The 20275-nt window shown below is 38.2% G+C and overlaps 4 protein-coding genes across 16 annotated transcripts; 2 read left to right on the forward strand and 2 right to left on the reverse strand.

Annotated features, from left to right (window-relative positions):
• Positions 1-346: 346 nt before the first annotated feature.
• Positions 347-3638, reverse strand: LOC117651665 (CKLF-like MARVEL transmembrane domain-containing protein 8). 11 transcript variants are annotated; one of them, XM_034395906.1, is made up of 5 exons: positions 3577-3638; positions 2604-2756; positions 2359-2532; positions 2148-2246; positions 347-2058 (listed from the first exon to the last, which is right to left on the reverse strand). In XM_034395906.1, exons 2-5 carry the CDS (start codon positions 2727-2729, stop codon positions 1927-1929), a joined length of 531 nt encoding a protein of 176 aa, XP_034251797.1. In that variant the 5' UTR covers positions 2730-2756; positions 3577-3638; the 3' UTR covers positions 347-1926. The 11 variants fall into 11 exon arrangements, with proteins under 11 accessions (XP_034251797.1, XP_034251796.1, XP_034251794.1 ...); XM_034395905.1 differs by having other exon boundaries at positions 2604-2759; positions 3577-3632; XM_034395903.1 differs by having other exon boundaries at positions 2604-2759; positions 3508-3632.
• A 248-nt stretch (positions 3639-3886) lies between these two features.
• LOC117651647 (mediator of RNA polymerase II transcription subunit 16) lies at positions 3887-8290 on the forward strand. 2 transcript variants are annotated; one of them, XM_034395843.1, is made up of 16 exons: positions 3887-4148; positions 4234-4374; positions 4453-4599; positions 4688-4886; positions 4980-5226; positions 5306-5461; positions 5547-5740; positions 5822-5980; positions 6058-6223; positions 6304-6511; positions 6799-6938; positions 7018-7190; positions 7281-7479; positions 7565-7674; positions 7767-7912; positions 7992-8290. In XM_034395843.1, the coding sequence occupies exons 2-16, from the start codon at positions 4307-4309 to the stop codon at positions 8113-8115; spliced, it is 2436 nt and encodes an 811-aa protein (XP_034251734.1). In that variant the 5' UTR covers positions 3887-4148; positions 4234-4306; the 3' UTR covers positions 8116-8290. The 2 variants fall into 2 exon arrangements, with proteins under 2 accessions (XP_034251734.1, XP_034251732.1); XM_034395841.1 differs by having other exon boundaries at positions 3887-4104.
• Positions 8291-8445: 155 nt separating this feature from the next.
• LOC117651652 (RNA polymerase I-specific transcription initiation factor RRN3) lies at positions 8446-12993 on the reverse strand. The gene is made up of 11 exons (XM_034395850.1): positions 12725-12993; positions 12193-12386; positions 11980-12069; positions 11753-11882; positions 11543-11651; positions 11299-11451; positions 10843-11089; positions 10555-10766; positions 10296-10468; positions 9950-10211; positions 8446-9869 (listed from the first exon to the last, which is right to left on the reverse strand). Exons 2-11 carry the CDS (start codon positions 12376-12378, stop codon positions 9650-9652), a joined length of 1782 nt encoding a protein of 593 aa, XP_034251741.1. The 5' UTR covers positions 12379-12386; positions 12725-12993; the 3' UTR covers positions 8446-9649.
• Positions 12994-13181: 188 nt separating this feature from the next.
• Positions 13182-20203, forward strand: LOC117651644 (FACT complex subunit spt16). Of its 2 annotated transcripts, XM_034395834.1 has the most exons (21): positions 13182-13391; positions 13880-13984; positions 14071-14232; positions 14311-14463; positions 14536-14682; positions 14785-14936; positions 15026-15476; positions 15557-15748; positions 15834-16032; positions 16116-16314; positions 16405-16643; positions 16757-16899; positions 16983-17297; positions 17374-17543; positions 17640-17823; positions 17899-17977; positions 18067-18250; positions 18331-18381; positions 18575-18628; positions 18890-18973; positions 19202-20203. In XM_034395834.1, exons 1-21 carry the CDS (start codon positions 13323-13325, stop codon positions 19206-19208), a joined length of 3339 nt encoding a protein of 1112 aa, XP_034251725.1. In that variant the 5' UTR covers positions 13182-13322; the 3' UTR covers positions 19209-20203. The 2 variants fall into 2 exon arrangements, with proteins under 2 accessions (XP_034251725.1, XP_034251726.1); XM_034395835.1 differs by lacking the exon at positions 18575-18628.
• The last annotated feature ends 72 nt before the right edge of the window (positions 20204-20275 follow it).

Consider the following 20275-nt stretch of genomic DNA (forward strand, 5'->3'; position numbering starts at 1 on the left):
GGTTTCTGGTGTAAGAACAACACAAATGGAAAAAAAAGTGATTTTATTTTTTTCAAAAGAGTGGACGAGGGACCATTACAAATGATTACAGGTTAGACCAAGAGCCACCAAGTCTCATGATGCTTGGAAAATGTATTTCCTTCTTTAGCTGCAGTGACACCTTTGGGACGCAAAGGCTAGATTAAAACTAAATAAATTATTGAGAATGAACCAAAGTGCCGAGAGTTTATGTCAAACTCTTAAGGCTTAGATCTCCTTGCATTATATACATATTGTACACTCAACTCTCTCTCAATACAGCAGAGGCATTCTTCAAGACAGTAACAGTTCACAATTGCATCTTGTAAACACAAAGGAAACCTTTTTTTTTTCTTAGTACTTTAAATAATACTTGAATTTGGTAACCAAAAAAGGAGACATATACCATAAAATGAGATTAAGAGAAAATGCGAAACCAAATGTATGTGCACAGGCTACAAAGACACTGGAAACAAAGCAGTTCCTTATTTGAAATTGCCAATTTGAAGTACAGTGATTCAGGGTGCATTAACAAGCACTAGCATGAGTAAAAAGACAACAATTCATTCAACGCAAACAGTTACAATACACAGATAAGATCAAATGTCAGTCAAATTAAAACAAAAACCAACTGAGAGAAAACCTCCGAAACAAGCTGCCCTTTTTGGATCAAGTCCACAAAGACATAGGGAAATGAAAGAAACAAATAGTTGTGTAACAGAGAATTCAACAATTCTATAACCTATGTCGTTTCTTTAACAGAACTAAAAAACTTGCAATGAATTAAGCAATACAAAACTTAAGTTCAAATAAGGTTGATTAAACCAGTCAATATGAGAATAGCTTTTAGTCAAGAGTTAACAACAGGAAAAATAGTACATTATCCAATGCTCACAATAATTGAGATTTACAACAACAACACATGTAAAAAAATGTATGGTTTAACAAATATGGTCCAATTGAAAACCAGTCAAAAATTACAATACATGTACCCTAAGATATGCTGAAGATCGATATGCAATGTCACAATCCAAAACATTGAAACACCATTTTCTTTTTAGAAACACTGAAGAGACGCATCGGAAACAATTCAAAAGGCAGGTAACATGCAACATCATAGCATTCATAACTCAAAACTTGTGTCCGTGTCTTTTAAACCACATTTATTCAAGCAACATCTTAACATATAGATGGACAATTAAGACTACAATACAGCAACCTTAATTAATGTTCTTGTCTGTAAGTGTAAAGCAAGACTAGCATTTAAGAGAAGCCATCTTTTGTAATAACCATATTATTACTCAACTCAGATGCATTAAACTGAGTCACATTCTCCCACCACTTTGGACAAAATGTGACATTTGGAACTTACAATTATGTACAAAATTGATTATTAAGTGTTTAAGCAACCAAATCTTATTGTGCTTAATTCAACAAACTTTGTCAGTAACAGTGCAGTCTTTAAGGCAATGACCCTACTTTGAGTAACAGAGGCGAACCTCCAATGTAAGCTTTAGTGAGTGCAAGCTAACAAGATCACACTTCCATCAATCAAAAATTAATAATCCACATAAAAATAAGATCTTATCAAAATTTCAATTTGCACCCAAATGTCTATAGTAAAAGAAGTCACATTCATTGGGAGATACTTTTAACAAGTTACAAACACAGTAGAAAAATAAACAATACAGTTCTGATTCAAGATACATGCTGCCTTATGAGCCATTATTATAAAAAAACAACACATAGCGGCCGTACGTGCCACTATAATTAAAAATTAAGTAGTCACAAAAATATTAAGAACAATGGTGAACCATCAAAGAAATAGTTTCGATGTTTTAGTTAGGTACAGGCAAGTTTGTGAGAAAATATTTTGTACTGACTGGTGGCAGTAAGCTAGGCTACCAGTTAGTAGGCAGTGGGGGAAACAGTTTCCGTGGTGGTGGTCTTCTCTCCTTGAGCAAGCTGTCCTGATTTGAATGCCTTGAATTTCAGGAAAGCATCATATGCATATGCAACCATAGCACAGTAGCCGAAGAACTAAACAGAGAGAAAGAAAGACAATTATGGATTAAGATGTGTAAAATTATAGTTTAAAAATAGATATATGCAACAAGAAAGACACTCACTGCACCAGCACCGAAAGACTCATCAACAGAAGCAAAACCAGCAGCCAATGATGCAGCGAGAAGGTAGAAGAAGGTCCACAAGGCACAGAACCCAAATTCCTGCAAAATAAATTCTTAGTTATAGCCTTGAAGATTGTTGTGTAAAAAATAAAAATGTTCAATGTCAAAAAATAATAAAAAATGAGTTTTAGCATAAAGAAATTTTACAAACCAATTTCAACCAGGGAATCTTGAAAAACTTTTCAATGACATGGAATAGATACAAAACGAGCAGTATTCCAGTAAACCAGAACCCTGTCATGGCCACAAAGTTGAACCATCCAGCACGAGATGTCACACTCCAATGAGAGACGGTGATGCAGATAAATCCCAATAGATTCAAAATCTAGTTAAAATGAAAAAAAAATTAATTTTTAAAAAGACAACCTTACAGCTGATAATAAGAAATTGACTTACAATCTGAGCAGCTTTCAGTATTCCCGGAACAGTTCGAATGTAACTGGGATCAAATCGTATATTGGGCGATGTCACAATCGTCTCGGTGGTGACCGTGGTGGTCCTGCCATAGCTTGGGTCTGCCATTGTCACAGTCTAAAAGACTTCCTGCACCTGCTGAAACAAATTGAAAATTGCTATATGACGGAACAGTCATCCAATCAACGATAAAATAGATCTACACATGACTGTAAAACCGATGAGCAACAGGCTTCACAGTGAGCAAATCGAAAAACATTAATAGGACATAACTATTTTCATTGATAAGATGATTAAATTAAGGTGCCGAGACCCACAAAAATGATTGAGATTAAGGTAGAGAAGAAGGCCCCATTCAAGAAGGTCTACACAGTCAGCCAAAGCAAATGAATAAAATATGAAATTCCTAGCCCCTAGCCAACCGAAAATTATCTTCATGACAGAGACTCGCCAATGCAGCGGTTCCAGAGAACATTGATAAAGGCAGCAGCGATCTCCAATGCAAGGTGTGGCTCGTCGAGGCCATCGGTCATAAAAGGGGAGGACATGCTTCCCACAATAGAACATGACAGGTACAGATAGGAGTGCGACGGCACCTAACCTCAACTCGGTCAACTTCTAAGCGCTGAGAATCAACCGAGCAGAACGAACACGAAGACGTCAGATTAACGTGGTTCTAAACCGATTTGGTCGGACCACTTTCCACTCAATCACAGCCAGGTACGTCCGTGCATTCCCCGCTCCGCCCCGCCCACACACACGCGCGTCTCCACCTACCCACACAGCGCTCTGTCTCACCCACTTTTCCCGACCGAATGCTCACCGTCCTCACAAAAAGAAGTCCCCTGCCTAATGCTTCGACGCGATACAATGCGATTGGTCCTACCCGGCCAAATGTGCAACTTTGCTGCCACCTGTAGCCCGCGAACTTGGCCCCGGCCCAAGTTTGGCTCACCTATAAATACTGATGTGTATGTGTGAGTGCTTGTGAGCGTGTGTGGTGTGTCAGTGAGGAGTCGAGTGACACCTTCCCCTTCCCCTCTCACCTACCTCCCCCGGCCCGCCAACTAACCATTCCAACCGACTTATCTTTGAAATAGAGGGATGGACCCGTCCGCGAGACTAGAATTCCAGCTCCGTTGTTTGCAAAGGAAGGCACCCGCTAAGCCTCGTACAGGGGTCTGCTCTTGCAAAGCTGCTTGCAAAGCAAACTTTTGTCCCTTTCGGTCCCTCTGTCCTTCCTCCCTTCCCCCTTCAACACCCCCCCATCCCTACCCCCACCCCATTCACAGGTCATCGTTTGCTTTCATTTGAGTTCACACTGATCTGTCAAATATATAGGATTTTCTCCTCTTTATGTGAGAAAATCGTTTCAAATCAGTTAAATTCCGGCTACTTTACGCTCTCTTTTGTTGTGATGTAGTTACAATAGCCATCAGAGAGCAAAATGAAGCGGTGCCTCGAAACTGTTGTCCCTTTCCAGGTACTGCTAACCTAACTTTCACCTGTCTGCCTAAATCAACTTTTGTAAATATTGCATCGCAAAGTTGTATTTGAAGTTCCTACCGATGTATTGTTGGTTTTATGATGACCTTTCTTTTATTGATCACAGGTTCACAGACCTCCAGTCTATGTTCTGCGATAGAATTTCCATGTAATTGTTTGTGGTATTATTTGCCTCTACGATGGACTTGCTCTACTCTGTATCAAGAAAACAGCCAGCAAGTGGCTCGAAAAGCTATGATTTGGAGAGGTAATTTTGACAGTTTTATATATCTGTGGTCTATTTATTCCTCAGTTGCCCCATTTTAACCACGTGTGTTTGTTTCAGCTTATACGAAGGCTATGGCATCTGCAATGTATCTAGTCAAAATGTCATTGCTTTTGTGACAAATTTAGAGGTAGATGATATTGCAGGGAAAACATGGGGCTCTCATGTGTATGTGGCTGACCTCAACACCCCTTGGAACGTGCACAAGTATGCAATTTCATGCAATTCTGCCGCTTGATGTTACTCTGTACCTCTCCACTACTGTCTTCTTAATCTGTGTTTGATTCTATTACAGAATTACCTCAAACAAAGCACTTATTACAGCCATTGACTGGGATATACCTGGCTCTAAATTACTTATTGCTGATGCTTCAGGAAATGTGCAGATCTGGGCTAATAAAGATCATCTCTTGAATGAATGGACATGTTTAGGAACTACTACCTTTCATGGAGAAAATATAGTTGCTGCTGCTTTTTTTCACAATGGCAAGAAGGTAATTAAAAAATTGACTGAGGCCAAATTTTTTTAATATATATATCCATGATACCTTTCCTAACTGCTGGTATTTGATTTTTCAAATTTTCAGATCTGCTTGGTTGCTGAGAGAAAAGATAACATGCATTACTATGAAAAGTTTAGCCATCAGCGCTTTGCAGCTTCTGTGCGTCAGTTTGGTGGGAAGCCTGTAGAGGGCTGTATTGTTATAACTAGTACTGGTATGGTGGGTGTGGTTGGTCTCAACAGAGGAGGTCATGGCGGAGTGACTACTGCAACAGCAAGCCTGGGTTCCATTAGGCATCGCATTACTACTGTCGACATTTGCTTTGGGAAGAGTAAGCTGATTGCACACTTTCCATCAAGCAATTTAAGGTCATTTCAAGAATTATCATAATAACAATTTACTTTTTTCAGATGGACACTTTTTGATTGCTGCAAGTAGTGGTAATGTTAATTTACCCATCTTATGCTATCAAGTAGGTGTTACTAAACCTGATGACAAATTGGTTGTAACGTCTCAAGCCCTCCCCAGCTTTTTCCCTCAAAGTGGCAAAACTCCTACACCTCAGCGTGAGTTGTATTATCCAAGTCTAATGCAGTAACTAATAGTACTGGAAAATTGTCTCATTTAAATTCTTTTGTTGCTCTAAATCAGGACCAAATCCTCCTCAAGCTAAGTTTGTAACACACTTGAAGTTTGTGGTTCGTGAAGATGCTGATTCATTAGTTGTAGCCTCAAGCACTGACCAAGGATCTCAGATTGATATATGGGAGCTGAGAGAAAAACCTGTTACAATTCATGCCATGTTTCAACAGAAATTAAATCTTCCTATTGATTCTAAAACTGTGGTAGGTTCTGCACTAGCCAAATAATTCAAATTTTATAATATTAATAAACGCATTGATACAAGTTAAATTTTGTTGTGATAGGTTTGGCAGCACCATTCTCAGTGTCAAAGCACCTCATCGATCTCATGCCTCACTGTATCAAAGATATCAATTACAACTGCTGTTCCACCACCCTCTTATGTGCTGGTAGCATTTGAGGATGGGAAAATCAGTTGTTTGTATAAAGACGGACTAAAGCAGGTGACTATTTGCTAGTTTGCGTAAGATGAACTTTTGGTGAATAAGGCTACTTAACTGGAATAATTGCTTCAATCTAGGTTGCCACAGCATCCATTAATAACATGTCTTGGAGTCAACCAAAGCAGCCAAGGCTTGGTATTTGTGTCTCTCATATGGATATAACTTGGTTGGGAAACGTTGCTGTGGCTGTTGACACTCAAGGACAACTGTATTTGTACCGACTTCTCCCAATTTCTGAACCTGGTGAGCATTCAGATAAATCACATTGCCTTTAAATGTTCCTATCTGTGCTGTTAGTAATTTCTTTTGTTTTATCTTTAAAGGTGCTCCAATGACTGTGCCGTATGCTTGCACTTTGCTGGAATATTGTCTGGTTAGTGGACTGGACTGGTGGGATCTGCTGGTCAGTTTGCGCACATCCATGCTGGAGGCAGTTTGTGACAGATTTACTGAAAGCTACAATCGCCAACAGCAAGCGGTACAACAATTTCACTCTGCACAATTTCTAAGCATAAAGGCATCCTTGTACAGGTAATTATGGATCATTCGTAAGTTATGTAACATTCTGATATTACACATAAACCCTGCTATTTGGCAAACCTTTACTGTGCTGAGTTCTGGCAGCATACACTAGCAGTTTTCTTTTTCTTTTCATGAGTCAGAATCTTACATAAGATATGATTTGAGGAATCTCTTATAAAATAATAAAATGGAATAAAATTACCTAGTAGCATTTTTTAAATATCAAAGAAAATATTTCTTTTGTGGAAAGAGTGTGTTTCATGTTTTTTAACTACGTAATGTTTTTTATTTTGTAGGCTCTCATTTAATTGCCAGTCTAAAGCAGCAGATTTAAATGCCCTGATGATGTTGCAATCAGTAGCTACAGCTTTCAAATCTTTGCTGCGGCCTTCTGACCTCTCAAGTCATGAAAAAGGTCCTGCTGAGAGTCTGGCTGGTTAGTTTCATTTTGATTTATGTAGCTTCAATGGTTCTTTAGAAATTTGTTTCTGAATACTTGCTTTCTTTTTGTCCAGTTGTTTCAGATTCACAATATGATGATGTTGATAAAGTGCTTTTGCTGATAGAAGCTAAAGAATTTACAATGGAGCCAAGCACTCTGCAATCACTTCAGCAGCTCATTCAATGGGTTGCAGATCTAGCACTATCGTTATTGGCTCGTTTGCCTCGTGGAATTAAACCATCTGGGGTAAGAGACTAACTATAGGTATAAATACTCTTTTAAAGTCAAGTCCATCTCATGTAACTTGAAATCATATATTTTGATACTGCTTTTCAGTATGACATTCTGCGTGATCACAAGGCATTGAATACTCTACGAGAACTCTTGGTCATCATTCGCATTTGGGGACTCCTCCGAAAAACCTGTTTGCCTGTCTTTATCCAGAATCATGATTCAATGGATGTTTTAGCCCATATTTTCAAATTACTTTCGAAGCTGGTTCAAAGTCTTGAACAGCCCGATGACTCTCTGATTGGTAATGAGCCGTCCATGTTTTCTTATTTATTTGTGACATTGATGACAAGGGACAAACATTTATTTGTGATTTGATTTGTTTTCAGATGAATGCCTGCAGTTGCCGAGTCATGTGATGCTCCCTGCTTTCAGTTCTCTGGCTCCTTGCAGAGTAATTGCATCCCCCGCCTTTTTCCAACAGTCATTTCCACTACAGGTTTGTTAAGTTGGAATTTTTTAATGGACAAGTGTTCAGATGTGTTGTTTTTATTAGTGGTTTCAATGACATTTTTGGAACTTCTTATGCAGCTGGAATATGGAACAGAGCCTGATGTACTGCAATTTTCTCCTGAACTTCTTAACCCTGAATGTGTCAACAAATCAGAACAGTTTGTGGACACAACTAGACACATTTATCTTGGCAAAAATCCGAGAGTTCTGAAGCAGTGTACAAGGTAATTTGTAGTCTAAAACATCAAATGTGTTATACACTAAAAATTCATATGCTTACAGCCTTTTACGTATTTGTGACAGGTGTGGGGTTCAATCACAACTTCACAGTAGAACTCGAACAGCTGCTATTAGAGCATGGGACCAGCGGTGGGTTTGTGGCTGCCGGTGTGGTGGCCATTGGACGATCTGTCAACCTGAATCATGACGTGTCATGTTGAAGCAGAGCTCAATTCCTTTCAGCTGTGAAAAAGGCCTCAGAGCTTGGTTACTCGGGTAGTAATTACATTACCTTTAGTCTATCCATAGTTTTAGGCCAACTTTTCTTTTTGTTTTAGCAATGTAAAATAAAATAAAATATTAAAGATTATAAATTTGAATTATGTAAATAAAAGTCTAAGAAAATTAAGAAACCTATTTATTGGGAATGACTCAACCACTGTTGCCCTAGATGAATGTCTTAACTCTGCTTAAATGATGTCTTGAGCCCTTATCCATTTAGGAGATAAGTAGTGAGTCTAAAAAGTAAGGTCACACGAAATTTTTCTGAAGTTTCTTTAATAAATACTTGTACATGAAAGCAAATGTACAAAGTATGGACACAAAAAATCTACTTGTCACATATCATTATAGCACAAATTCTTTGCTTGCATTCATGGGAGCTTATCACAGTTCATACAACAAAAATAAGATTTCATAATGTCTCAAGAAATCGATTATGCCATTATATCCCTTCAATTATAGTTCCTAAGAAGAAGAAAGAAGGAAGTATGTACACAACAAATTGATTTTCGTCCAATAAATAATCATAACAAATGAAAAGGAAATCAAATCAAGGACTCACAAGCAGGATAGTATGATGACGATTACCAGTGACTGAGCAAACTAAAGAAGAAAGAAGTGAGATTTCAAAAAGCACTGACACAATTGTGTATTCAATACATGCACATCTTACTTCTTCGGACACATCCACAACTAGACTCAGCCAAAACAGCTAGCAATGCGAAAAGTACATTATAGATTGTATTTGTTCATACTTCCACAATGAGCAAAGCTCAAGAATTAAACTGGAACATGAAAAGATCAAATATTTAAAAAATCAATTCAATTTCAATGGATTTGTCTAATTTGCAACAAAAGTAAACGGTCTTATGGCCCAGATAAGGCAACCAGATAAAAAAGCTAAAACATCTGTACACAGCTTAACAAAATCAAACAATAAACATCACAGAATTAAACAACTGCCTTTACACTAGTAAATAGTGTTCATTCAACACCATACACCCTCACAGTTATGTTGTTAACAACTTTAAAATAGTAATATCTTCAAAACTTATAACAGTCAAAGTGAGCAAACAGTATGCTATAGTTGGGCACCAATTCAAAACTTAATCTAATTAGATCTCATCAATGCCTTAAAAATTTACAGGAAATACACATTAAAGAGAGAGAGATACAACAAATCCCTCTTCTCGTGTATAGCCTCCATCAATTCTAACTATGCTCATACCAGCACTGAACCAACTCCATTGTAGGTTGCATCTGTTCATATTTATTCCTTTATGTGGAGGAAATCAGGTTTAGAGCAACCTGCAACCATAAAACATTCAGGCAAGAATGTAAGCTATACCTGCTAACAGCAACTAAGACTCACATTTTTTCTGATCATCGCATGTTGGAACCAAACATATTTCATACATGTTCCGTTCCTTGAATTAACAGGTCAGAGCAGCAGGAAGGTTTCAGATGCACTGCCTAAGGAGGGGTGATGAGGCAGAATGCAGGGGATGTTCTTGTAAGAATCCTGGTGACGAACTGTAACTGAATCTCTTGTCATTAAAACTGACACTCATGGACTCATGGAGGAAGTCATCTTCGTCATTGTCTGCCTTCTTGTTGTTTTCTTCATTGGGGATGTCATCTTGGTAAACACTGTAGTGAGGAGCAATAAAAGCGGAAGACCTAAACAAAATTGAAAAAAATGTTATAGGATTTAAAACTTAGACCCTACATGAGAATACCAACGTTCATTTCAATCTTACCGTTGCAGTCTGTATGGGTCAAAGGGGAAAAAGGTCTCCAGCAAGTTACTTGGTTGGTCAGGCTGCATAACATGGTTTTTGGTATGAACTATAGGCACAGCACTTCTTGAGTTACGCTCAACCACAGAATTACAATACACCAACTGGTAAGCACGAGTGATTGCTGTAAACTTTTTGACTACTTCGGGAAGACACACTTTCAAAGGATTTAAACTGCAAGTGACAACTTTGGTAAGGTTCAACCCCCTCAAAAACACCATATCTGCAGAAAGAAAGAAAAATTAGTACCTGGACTGCAAGGTATATCACAAAACCAGAAGTACAGGCTAGCTTTGAAAATACATACTCTGCTTTGTTCTAAACAACTCCTTGTGTCTGAAACACATCAGATAAAATAATCCCTGACAAACACTGTAAAATACTGAATGCAGTCTTATTTCTACGGCTTTCTGTCCGTCTTGATTATTAATGTAGCCGTGAATCCAGTCAGCCATATCTTGCAATACATCCTTGAGGAACCTTGACACAAAATTTAACAGAAAGGTAAGTGATAAAATACAAAAATAAGTAAATGAGAATCAGGCTTTCAAGTTGTTGATACATACTCAATCTTGACATAATTGGACCGGGCAAGAAAACTAGCAATATATGCAATTGCTGACTGTCTTCTTATGGGGGGCAGGTGGACTCCTAGAGCTTGAGCCCATAGATACTTAACAAACACCTCTGCTAGCTTAGGCCTCAGGCTGCATATGTACCACATGATGTATTGTACATGGTGAGTGTTGTGAGTTGGCAATATTACCCTTTCAAAGATCTGCAAAACAGAACATCAACATCTGTATTGAACTGGAATACAAACCAGACAATTCAATCATAATAATAAAACTAACCTGAAGAAATTCTTTATAAACTGAGTAACATCTCTCGAGAGTTGTTGCATTGGAAATAGGATCAGTACATTCCTTTTTGATAAATATGAAGAGTTGCAACATTAAATGATCTAGAGTATTTGCTACAGGATGCTTCATTTTAGAGTTTTGCTCCATGGAGAAAATGTCTTCAGTCTCCACATCCATCTCCTCATCTTCAGCCAAATCAATGTCAGCTCTTGGTGCATTTACATCTAGCTCCACCATCCTGAGGATTAGCAAACGTCGTTGAACATAAAGGTGTAATAACAAGTCACATGCCATGATAACACAATTCTGGTGTGCGACTGTGACATAGCTCCATAAGTAAAGTAATGAATTGCTTGATTTAGGAAGTCACTCAGCAACACCTCCTTGAGGACAGAAGAAGAAGAAAAAGGAAGGACACCACAGAAAAAAAAAAGGAAGGTAACTTACTTAGAAACAATCAAGGAAAGAAAGTCTTGTCGATACTTGGGCTGGTATTTTAAAATTTCCAGCATGTTGTAAACATAAGACCGATGTATTGCAGTTGTTTTTCCTTTATATGGAAAAGACTTTGCCAGAGATGAAACGAGTAGCTCACCCGCCCTGAAGATAAAACACAAAGAAAGACAATAAGACACAACACTAACAGTTGAAAACCCACATACAGTAGATATATCAGCACGAGGAGACTCACATTGGGACCATCTTCAGTAACTGCTTCAGAACATGATGAGAATTTTGAAAAATTTGTTCTTCCATAGGGGACGGTTCGCCAGCAGGCCAATCTGAATCAGGATCTGGAACTGCAAAGAAAATTTTGTTGAGGCCACTTCACTAAGATATGTATATTTAAAATACTTTCAATAAAATAATTTTTTTATTTAAAAAAAAGCAAGAAAATAACCTCTCATGAAATTTTCAACAAGGTGATCCAGCACTGCAACAGTGTGGTAGCTGTGGGCTGAGCACAAGTCTAAGAGGAAACTTTGGAAAGCTGAAACAGCTTCTGGTCCTCTGTGTGTCCATTTAACAATCTAAACACACAGAAAAGATGCATCCAAATTAGTTTAAGGGCACAATATTGATATGTTACCATCATAGAAATCATCCTTTATGGGTCCTGAAACTTACAAGCAACACCTGAATGAATAACCGAAGATTTTGATTTAAAATAGAAATGCAGTCCTGAGATTCTTTCAAGAGGAGGCAGAGGTCCTCATCCTATAGACAGGGAAATAAAAATGAATAAGAAGGCAATGCGAAATAAGAGTACAAGAGAAGTGCTATTGAGACAATACAATATATGTTATAGGACAAAACGTCTGAAAATGTAACAAATATTACCTTGACTTCCGAATCACGCAAAATGCATACCAAGTCTTGGTATGGTCGATGATCCAGACCATTGGTAAAATCCAGGAGAGTACCTTTCAAGTTACGAGGCAGTTGAAAGCTGACTTTTTTTGCTATGGACTGTCGACGTGCAATATGTGCACCAATGGAGCTCCTGTGATCCTTGATCGTCGACATTGTTGAAGCTGGTGGCAAGAAAAATATAAACTCAATTTAAAGCCACTGAAAAGTTGACCCCAAATAATAAATAAATAAGCAGTCAGGTCAGTTAATGCACACTGTCGAAATACTCAGTCCAAACACAATAGAGAAAGTTAAAAACAAATTTATGTGAAAATTTCTTGAAGGTTAGAGCAAGTTTAAAAGTACCAAAAAGAGGATAAAACTGGAAACGTCTGTTGTGATAACAGCATATGTGTTGATGATAAGTCCATAAAATAAAGCAAAGTGTTGCAAACGAATCAAAGACGACCGAAAATGAAGTCCAAAATCTCAAATGTCACATGGTTCACAACAAACATACCTTGGTGCTGACTGTCCAATGACGACTCCAAAACGGTTCACTCTTGGGGAAAACGAGACGTTCTAATCTCAAACAATCACTAGCAGAACAAGCTGGTGCAAACATTTAAACCACAGGGAAATAACACACCAAAGTGTTAAAACACTTTGCCTCGCCAACCACGTTGTCTCGCACGCAAACTGCGACTGCGATGGATGATGCCACACGCGCAACTTGTCGCAACTCGCCACAGGGAGGGGGACTGCCAAAGGACCTCGCAAAAGGAACCTTCGTGTATGAATGTTTTAGAATTCATCAAATTTAATTGCGTTTTAGCGTGTATTTGCTTCCTCGAACCAATTCTTTTACATTTGCAATCAGTTTGCGTGACTGTACTAAAGAGCGGAAAGACTCTGGTCTTTCTTCTTCTTCTTTGTCTTCTCTTGCTGATCACCGCACCGCTATTCCCGCCATGTTATTGTTTTGTACATTCAGTGGCGCAACGGATCTGTGAGATCTTGGGAATTCGTCTATTGAAATGACTGTATTGTTCTTGAAGTGAATCGGAGCTGTGTCCGATTTCTAATTTTTCTCTAGCCTTCCACCGTCCGCTGTCAAAATGTCGAATACAGTTTTAGACAAGGATACTTTCTTCCGGCGCATGAGGAAGCTGTACTCGGCGTGGAAGGTAGGCTATTAGTTTGAAGCCTAAAAGCTTGCAATTAGTGAGGATTTACTCTTCCTCTTCGATTCCCTTTCTCCTCTAAATTCGTGCTTTCAAGTTAGTTCAATCTTCTCTCTCCGCTTTCGCGTCTTTGTGCTCTCTCCGTCATTTCGGGTTATGTTCTTCAGCCACTCCATGTCACCTGAGACCCATTTTATCATTTCATTTAGTCGAGTATATCAGATTTCTTCACCTTAGTCGCATCTTTGAGCCATTGTTTTATCCTCTGTTTCCCCCTCCTCATGCACCTGAGACACTCCAGATATTTGAGTCTGTGTCTTCTCATTCTAGTCTCCCAGTCACTAGTTGCTCTTAAGCAACCCATAATTTTTAGGCTTGTTCTGGTCTCTGTTCCATTGCACACAGTAACTCCCATTATACATTGTCCTGTAGTATTTTGTCTTTTATTCATGAACGGATTTTCATGGAGCCACGTTGTTCATTCATTGCAGGATAGCGAAGGAAGCAATGATGATGGCTTTTCGAAGATGGATGCCCTTGTATCGGCAGTTGGTGAAAACGACGATATTATGTACAGCAAATCGTCAGCTTTGCAAGTATGTACATCTTTTGATTAATATCCAGCTGGTTCTCTTGTTAAAAAATTACATCTGCATTAAAAGTTTTCAAATTTTTGTTTTAGACTTGGCTGCTTGGTTATGAACTCAAAGACACCATTATGATTTTGACATCAGAGGCTATTCATTTCCTGTCCAGCAAGAAAAAGATTGAGTTCTTGCGTCAAATCGAAGCAAGTAAGGATGAAAATAATGTACCACCTGTGAAGCTCCTTACCCGTGAAAAGGTAACCATTCTCCTTCATCTCTTTATTTTATGTAACTTTCATGTAAGATTGTGAAACATTAGATATCCTTTTATTCAGGGTGATGTTGATAAGAGCCATATGAAAAAGCTCATTGAAGAAATCAAGAAGAGCAAGAATGGAAAGACCATTGGTGTTTTTGGAAAGGAGAATTATCCTGGTGCCTTTGCTGACTTATGGCGCAGCATGCTAAAGAAAGAAAACTTCGAAACTGTAAGTGCACAACTGTCTTATCTTATCTAAATTTTTGGTCCTTCTTTCTATCTTGTGGATTTACGCATACAGGTTGATGTAAGCCCTGTAGTGGCCTACGTTATGGCCCCCAAGGAGGAGAATGAATTAGCAATTGTCAAAAAGGCCAGTAATGTTACAATGGATGTATTCACCAAGTACCTGAAGGACCAATTGATGGAAATTATTGACTCTGACAAAGTAAGTTTACTTGCCATCCGAATGAGTAGTTTCTCATCCTGTACAAAACCTGTCTAATTTTGGTTTGTTTCTGTGTGGTCTGTTTTTCCTTATCTTTTGTAGAAAGTGAAACACATGAAGCTAGCTGAAGGAGTAGATCAAGCCTTAACTGACAAAAAATATGTGACAGGGGTGGATACTAGCCAGGTTGACACCTGTTATCCTGCTATCATCCAATCTGGTGGCAATTATGCTCTCAAATTCAGTGTGACGAGGTACAATCTTTGCTAACTTTGCTTCAGACATTTCAAAATTCTATCTGACTATATTTTTAACATTATCCTCTCTCTTCTATACTTTTCAGTGACAAGAACATTCTTCACTTTGGTGTGATTGTGTGCTCGTTGGGTGCCCGATACAAGTCCTACTGTTCAAATATTGTTCGTACCTTCATGGTGAACCCACCTGAATCCATGCAAAATAACTATAATTTCCTTGTTTCTGTTGAAGAAGAAATTCTCAAAGCCTTAGTAGCTGGAGCCAAACTTTCTGATGTTTATGAAAACGTACTTTCATTTGTCAAAAAGGAGAAGCCTGAATTTGTTGACAAACTAACCAAAACGTTTGGCTTTGCTATGGGTATTGAATTTCGAGAAAGTTCCCTCACAATTGGACCTAAAACAACAGCTGTTGTTAAAAAGGGTTCAGTCTTTAATGTGAATGTTGGTCTATCTGGTTTGACCAACAAAGAAGCTTCTGATAAGGAGGGTAAAACTTACGCATTGTTTATTGGTGACACAGTGATTGTTAATGATGTGAGTTGATTAAAATCATTTATTTGCTCAGTGGTTCATAGAATGTATGGAAGTTTGTTTAATGTATGATTTTGGAACAGGGTCAACCAGCAACTATTTTGACACTCCTGAAGAAAAAAATTAATCACGTCGGAATCTTTTTGAAAGATGAAAATGAAGATGATGACGACGATGATGATGATAATGAAGGAGAGAAGGGTGAGCAATCAGGCAAATCTGACCAAATTTTGGGTAGAGGAAGAAGAACTGCAGTCCTTGATTCTAAACTTCGAGTGAGTAAAACTTGGCACTTGTATTTTGCTGTTTGCTGTATTTGCTTTCTCATTGTGTTCCTAATTTGGTTTAACACATGTTTAGACGGACTCTTCATCGGAAGAAAAGCGTAAGCAGCATCAGAAAGAGTTGGCTCAGGCTCTGAATGAAGCAGCTCGTGCTCGCATGGCCGAGCAGGGAGAGGGTAAAGAAAAAGAAAAGGTCCGGAAGTCTACTGTATCATACAAGAGCCGCAGTCAAATGCCTAATGAGGCAGATGTTCGTGAATTGAAGATTTATGTTGGTAAGAGGTCCTTCCTGTCAAAGTCTTGGGTATTTGCAGAGCCGCATCTCTTCTTCATTTGTTCTATATTTTTTTCTTTTCAGATCGTAAATATGAGACTGTCATTTTGCCTGTTTTTGGCATACCTGTTCCATTCCACATTTGCACAATCAAGAACATATCCCAGTCTGTGGAAGGTGACTACACCTATCTGCGTATTAATTTCTTCCACCCTGGTGCAACCATGGGCCGCAATGAGGGTGGCTCTTACCCACAACCTGATGCTACATTCCTTAAAGAAGTGTAGGTCACAAGTGGCATTGTGCTATTGAATAATATTTTTGCAATATGTTAGTGTTGTCATGTTCTATGTTGTGCTTTCTCTGTCTACAGTACCTACAGGAGTATTAATACAAAGGAACCTGGTGAACTCTCAGCACCCTCCTCAAACTTGAACACGGCATTCAGACTTATCAAGGAAGTGCAAAAGAAATTCAAAAATCGTGAGGCTGAAGAGAGAGAAAAGGAAGATCTTGTTAAACAAGACACCTTGGTATTAACTACAAACAAAGGCAATCCTAAACTGAAAGATCTTTACATTAGGCCAAATATTATGACTAAGAGAATGACAGGTAATTGCTTGTTGACATCTGGAGCTTAAAATGAATAATTGCTTTCTGTTTTTCAAACCCAGCTTCCTCATCTGAATTTCAATGTAATTTCTAACTGGTACATTATTTTTCAGGTTCTCTTGAGGCTCACACTAATGGATTCCGTTTCACATCTGTTCGTGGAGATAAAGTTGACATTCTTTACAACAATATTAAGAATGCGTTATTCCAGCCATGCGATGGTGAAATGATAATTTTGTTGCACTTCCATTTGAAGGTAAATAAATGCCAGCTTAATAAGTGTAAAACAAAACACATTGTGTACTGATTGAAAACTCTTTTTTTTTTTTCTTTCCCCAGCATGCCATTATGTTTGGCAAAAAGAAACATCTCGATGTGCAGTTCTATACTGAGGTGGGAGAGATCACAACTGATCTAGGGAAGCACCAACACATGCATGACAGAGATGATTTGGCTGCCGAACAAGCTGAACGAGAGCTTAGGCATAAACTCAAGACAGCTTTCAAGGGTTTTTGTGAGAAAGTGGAAGCACTTACCAAGCAAGAAATTGAATTTGATACACCTTTCAGAGAACTTGGATTCCCTGGTGCTCCATTCAGAAGCACAGTTCTTCTACAACCGACTAGTGGATCCCTTGTTAACCTTACAGAATGGGTGAGAATTGTGACATTCCTCACTTGAGAACACTTTTAAATTTATTGTGGCTTTGACATTTTGTATCTTTTTACAGCCTCCATTTGTTGTAACTCTTGAAGATGTTGAGCTTGTTCACTTTGAACGTGTCCAATTCCATTTGAAAAACTTCGACATGATCTTCGTCTTTAAGGACTATACTAAAAAGGTTGTTATGGTCAATGCTATCCCCATGAACATGTTAGATCATGTTAAGGAATGGCTCAAGTAAGTTCAGTTCCTTACTAATTTAACTCTCACCTTGCTATTGTGTTCTTATGGTTGTTAATGAATATTCTAACACACTGCTTTTGCTTTTTCTAGCTCTTGCGATATCAGATACTCTGAGGGTATTCAATCACTCAACTGGTCCAAAATTATGAAAACAATCACCGATGATCCGGATGGCTTCTTTGAAAGTGGCGGATGGACCTTCCTTGATCCGGAAAGTGATGATGAAGCAGGTGCTGCTGAAGAGGAGGAAGAGTCTGAGGATGATGCTTATGAGGTATGTCTTAAACTCTTCAAGCTCAGTCTTTTCAAACTTGCCCATGTTTATTAACTCTTTATCTCTTGCCCGCAGCCTACAGATGCAGAAACTGAGGAGGAGTCTGATGATGACTCCGAATATTCAGAAGCCTCTGAAGATTCAGAAAGTGATGGTTTGTTGAAATGTTACTGTGTTTGGCATTTTCAGCGGTTTACAGTGGTAGAACTCTAGTTCTAACATCACTTTTTTATTTTAATGCAGAGGAAGAACTTGGCAGTTCTGAAGAATCTGGCAAAGATTGGTCTGATCTTGAAAGGGAGGCTGCTGAGGAAGATAATGAACGCACAAGTTATGGGGATGACTACGATAAGAAGAAAAAAGGTGGTTCTGATAGAGGTAGCCACCGCTCTCCAGATAAAAAATCTAAACATAATGATAGAGACAGGTAAATGCAGGATATAAACTTGAGATGTGGTACTCTGTATTTCTTTGATATTGTCTCTTATTTATGTTCATTATTTTCAGGCACTCGTCATCCAAGCACAAGAGCAGTCACCATAAATCAAGCAAGCACAGGTAGGTGCATTTTTTGTGTACACTAAAAACTATCACCAACCATTTCAAGTAAACATTTTGTCATATGGGAATAGCTTACCTGGTCTGGAGTATGAATTAGATATTGAGGTGGTATCATGGTAGTTTCTTGGGCAGGTGTTTGTGTTATGTCCTGTACACTCTCCTAATTGTGACACTGTAATTTTGTCTGTAGTTCTTCGAGCAGGGACAAAGACAGGAAATCATCAAGTTCATCAAAACACAGCAGGTAGATTGAATGTAGTTACTGGTCATTTCCTTCATTATCTTTTTTCTATCACTGTAACTGTTGAGTTCTGTCTAAGTGCATGCTTTCATGTTGTTCCACTATTTTTATTTCATTCAAAGTTCAAAGCTGTAATTTGATTTAGTTGGTCAATTCATGTTTGGATAGGATTTTTAAGATTTGATGTGGCATCATTTTATAGCAGACTTGTCCCTTCCTAGCTTCACTAAATGACATTTGCTAATTATTTTTCTTCTTTGACAGCCCTAAGAAGAGTAGCAGCAGCAGCAGCAGCAAACGTCCTAGAGATGACAGCCGAGATCGTCGTGGTAGCTCGAAAAAACACAAGTGAGTAGTTCTTTGATTTTTGGTCCATCCCGCCTGTGAGTGCGAGAGAGAGAGACGGATACCACGTTCTCTCGGCAGTTCCTCTATATCATATGATGCGTGCTGTGTCATTCATTCTTTCACGGCTGGCCTAAGTTGCTGATTTGTGGTGCCACTTTCTTTTCTTGTTTCACCAAATTACTTTTCAACCGTGTTTTTACTCTGCCTTAACATTATGTTTGCTTACAGGAAATAATGTGAAGAAGATCAAGAGGATGGTATGTGTTGCCACATTTTATTGATGGTCATTGTTATACATACTGTGTGACACATGGGAGCACTAAGTGTAACTTTCTTAGTTAAACTAAAATTTATGTTTATTTTGTAAGAAACCCTAGAAAGCCTTGAGTAAACATACCTATGTAAGGAGTATTTTAAGTTTACTGTTTCATCATACTATGTTGATCACTTCCCTCTAAGCACTCACTTAGGTGTATGCTTGATAACTCGTCTTCAATCTCAGTGTATTCTAATTTATTCAGCGTTTATTATTAGAAGTTGTACTTCTTAGGATGTCCTATTGAATGTTTGTTACATCATACCCTTTTTTATTTAGTTGTAGTGTTTTAATGATTTTGTAGCTACTGTTTTTTTATGTCAGAAACTGAAGAAGGAGGTTCAAGCAAGCATGGAAAAATGTATGTGCCAAGGATTTTCATTCAAACTGTTGTGCAGCATCTCCATCATGCTACTGTTGCCCCCCCCCCTCCTTTTTTAAAATTTATTTTGTTCAGGTACTTTTTTGTACTTAGTAACGAAATTTCTGAATGCAGTGATAACATGTCACCAATGGTTTGTTATGTTAAGCTGTAGGATATATTATACCTTCCTTTTGAAGCAAGTGGTATATTTTGAAGTGTGCATTCTCCAGTTCCTGTCTTTGTACTAGTTTATTGGAATTTCAAACATTGACAATTTTTAATTCTTCAAATTTGATTTTTTGATGAGTAATTAATTTATTTTGCATCAGGGCTGTCCATTTTTTCAGACCAAATGGCACACATTTTCATAATGCTATAGGAACAATTTAGGTTTATGACAAACAGCGAGCTTTACACAATATGTACAGTGCCCACAACTATGTACACTTTTCCAATATCCTAATTCAAAATGCGGTAACGAGATCCTTGAATGCGATTCAGCAGGAGCTCATAGCACAAGTCCTATCCAATAAAAACAAGATACCAGATATGTTGTGTTTATTTTTTGAATCTGACATCCTTCTAGTTGACCTGTGCTATGATCCCAATTACTCTAAACTTA

The sequence above is a fragment of the Thrips palmi genome, unplaced genomic scaffold (genome assembly GCF_012932325.1).
Source record: "Thrips palmi isolate BJ-2018 unplaced genomic scaffold, TpBJ-2018v1 HiC_scaffold_6, whole genome shotgun sequence".
NCBI classification, from domain to species: domain Eukaryota; kingdom Metazoa; phylum Arthropoda; class Insecta; order Thysanoptera; family Thripidae; genus Thrips; species Thrips palmi.